This window comes from Spinacia oleracea, chromosome 5, assembly GCF_020520425.1.
Source record: "Spinacia oleracea cultivar Varoflay chromosome 5, BTI_SOV_V1, whole genome shotgun sequence".
In the NCBI taxonomy this organism is placed as follows: domain Eukaryota; kingdom Viridiplantae; phylum Streptophyta; class Magnoliopsida; order Caryophyllales; family Amaranthaceae; genus Spinacia; species Spinacia oleracea.
In genome coordinates, this window is record NC_079491.1 from 83770011 (window position 1) to 83773463 (window position 3453).

The following is a 3453-nucleotide window of genomic DNA, read 5'->3' on the forward strand; positions in this document are numbered from 1 at the left end:
CGCTGTAGAGGGTGGAATGATGTTGGTCAATGTTGTTAGTGCCTCGTGAGGGGGTTATTAATTGGGAATTTGGGATCGGAGGAGCATCATGGTAGCGTAGTTGGTTTATAAGAATTAGTCCACATAGGCCATTAGGCCCCATCCACAAATAAGACATTTGAAAGGCCCAATTTAATGGGCCAACAAGGCAACAATTACAAAATCCAAAAAACTAAACTTAATCCAACGGTAAGAACTAAGCAGTGAGAGTGACAATAACATAATGATTGATTACATCCCGCCCTGTGAGAAATTTGAACTCAAAACCAACACCACCCGACAACAAACTGCTATTTGTCAAAAAGTCTCCTTCAAATTCCAAATATTAACACAAATTGTTGTTGTTTTCCATAATTCAATTTCAAATTTATTTCTAAGAACCCTAAATTTCCTCCTACTTTTTTAAAAAAATTCCCCTAATTACTTCATTTCTCATCAATCAAAATGTCATCTTACGGATTCCGAAAAGCAGCTTCTCGCTACAATTCATTCGATTCCCAAACTTCACCGTCATCATCCACTGAATTCAAATCAACTTCTTCAAACCCCAAATCATTCCTCAAAAATGAAGCTCCCAAAACCAATTCAATCGTTAAACTTAATTCTACCAATAATGTCAAAACCGAGCAGAATTTTGCTTCTATGGTGAAGAAATTCATGGAGAAGAGATCGGTTTCGAGCTCCAAGGTGAAAGCGACGAGAAACAATGGTGATCGAGCATTGCCATTGATCATTCCAGCTGATTTTATAGCAGAGGACTTGAAGAAATCTGCGAGGAAAGGATCAAATTTGAGTGCTCTTCCGAAGAAACTGTTTGGTAAAAGTTCGAGTTCGAGCTCGGGTGAAAAGAAAGTGAAGGCGTTGACGGAGGTGAAGGCGAATACGAGAACTTTAGCAATGGTGCTCAGGAGTGAGAGGGAGCTTCTGAATTTAAATAAAGATCAGGAGACTGAGATTTCTGAACTCCACTCTTTGCTCCAGGAACGCAATCTTGAAGTAATTATCCACCTCCTTTTTTTTTTGTTTAATTTTATTGAATGTGTAGGTAATTCTTGAAAATTTGCATGAAGAAAATTGGATTACATTTGTTGATTCCATGTTGTTGATGAGTTTCCTTTTAGGGTAGAGAAAAGCTGGAAAAAAATACCATAAAAAGTTTAACCTTTTTCTCTTTTCTTTTCTTTATGTTATACTTCATGTTACTTTTGGTGTATATCAAAATTAACCATAAAGGACAACGACATAAATGAGGTCGGTCTCATCCCGGACTTTAACCAACTAAGCTAAGCTAGCGTAACATTCATAAGACATGTTGTTACGGAGTAGTATGATTGTGTTTTTTGAGGCCTTTGATTTATGCAATTTTGATCTAAATAATGTCGGATTAAATCACACTCACTAGTAGGTCGGCATAGTGAATTTTGTGTAGTGGTATGTTCTGTTTGCAAAAAGTTAAGTGGTGTTTATTGGTTTGGTTCAATTTGAATAGGTGGAGAAGTTGAAGAATTTGTGTTTGAAGCAAAGGGAAGAGATAAAGGGTTTGAAAAGTGCCATCTTATTTCCGGATGAGATGAATTCTCAACTTCAAGAGCTTTTAGAGAAGCAAGGTTCCGAACTCAATCAAGCAAAGCAAGTCATTCCAACTCTTCAGAGGCAGATTTCTTCCCTCACGGGTCAGCTACATTGCCTTTCAGAAGATCTTGCAGAGGTATCATTTCGACAAACATAGCGAGTTGCTTTCAATTTTTTGTGTTTTCTTTTCTTGTTTCAAGGGCACCCGGAATCACAACAATCCTTATACCACCATTGTGTAAAGTTGCTTTTATAATTCAGATGTTTTATGTAACTTGCAACTGTTGCAAATTGGATTATGAGATATTCAAAGGAAGGGAATTCAACCAATGCAACTGTTGCAAATGCTTTCTAGTGAGTTGTTTAGATCCTAAAGGCTTAGCATACAATACCAGTTGAAGTGGAAAGTCTGCTTAGAAGCTCTAATTTAGAACTTTGTTTCTCATCCAGCAGTTATGCAGTTACAAGAATGTATATCTCAAATCATCTTTTTTGTCACTGTCTTCTTGTCATACCCTCATTAAGATCAGTAAATATATATTGTGGCGAATACAGGTGAAGGCAGTGAAGTTTACTGGCAAGTCGTGCATTGATGCCAATTTTGGCTCACCAAGGACACCAATATATGATCAAGAAGAGGCTGCAAATTCCTTGGTATGTAATTCACAGTTAATCTACATTTTTAAATTTGACACCAATATACATGCACTGTAGGTAAGTATACTGTCATTTCAAAAGTATGTGAGTAAGAATAGATATTATTAGCAAGATTCTTAGAGAAATTAGACCTTGACAACTTATTTTCATACAATTGAAACACTCTATTACAGGATTTTAGCGATGATGATCCAACAACTCCTGACAGTCCAGATGACATGTTGCTGAAGGATGTAAACCCATGCTTGACACCTTGCTATTCAAAGATGAAATCGAAGGTATGTATCACACTGTTACGTCAATTCAAGATGTGTTGTGTACATGTTTTGTTTCTGAAAGGGAAGATTTTTACATTTCCATGTTGATATTATTATAGGAATATGGGGTAATGAGGTGTGAATATATTGAAGAAGAGGTTTATCAAGTGAACCAGGAAGCTAGTAAACTGTCAAGAAGTTCTGATCATTTTAGAAGTTTGAGACCAGGGAGCATCACAACTCGTCCAAATTTTCGCAGGTCTGATGAAAATAAATTCAGATATGGAAATAGAATGGACCATCAAGTTCTCTGAAATTCTGAATTACTTCGCCTCCTAATATTTCCTTTTTCATCATAACTTTTTCTTATTATTTGCTGTCAGTTCTAAATGTTAAATGGTGGCTTGGACAGTTATCCTCTATGTATTAATCCGATTATCGTCGATCCTCTCCTCTATTTGTAATTAGTATTTCTCTTGCGACTCACTTGCGCACAAAAAATATTGAATATTTCAATCTTACGTATAAAACGAATTTCTTACCAAATAATATTATACTTTTAATATTATACTCTGCATAATAAGTATAAAACCAGCTTTTTACCAAATAGAAATACTTTTAGTTATGTAGTCACCTCTAACGTAATCAAATAGTTATATTCTAGTATTATAATTAAATATTAATTTTACGCATATGGCGGTCTCATGGAAGACATACTCCAAATATTATCCCCAGCTAACTCAAATACCTTCCTTTTTCAAGGGACAGTGACCTTCCTAATAAGAGTAGTACTGAATTTTAGGGTTTGAGGGATGAAAAACAAAAACAAATAATTCTTCACGGAAATATAAATCACCAATGGCTGTGTAGATCAGGATATTAATTTGCAAAATAAGGTTGACAATAAAAACCAAGAAAACAGAATTTT

The 3453-nt window shown here is 35.4% G+C and overlaps 1 protein-coding gene across 1 annotated transcript; it reads left to right on the plus strand.

Annotated features, from left to right (window-relative positions):
* Positions 1-272: 272 nt before the first annotated feature.
* Positions 273-2970, plus strand: LOC110804088 (uncharacterized). Its single transcript, XM_022009652.2, has 5 exons — positions 273-1035; positions 1529-1747; positions 2167-2265; positions 2442-2546; positions 2645-2970. The coding sequence occupies exons 1-5, from the start codon at positions 484-486 to the stop codon at positions 2837-2839; spliced, it is 1170 nt and encodes a 389-aa protein (XP_021865344.2). The 5' UTR covers positions 273-483; the 3' UTR covers positions 2840-2970.
* The last annotated feature ends 483 nt before the right edge of the window (positions 2971-3453 follow it).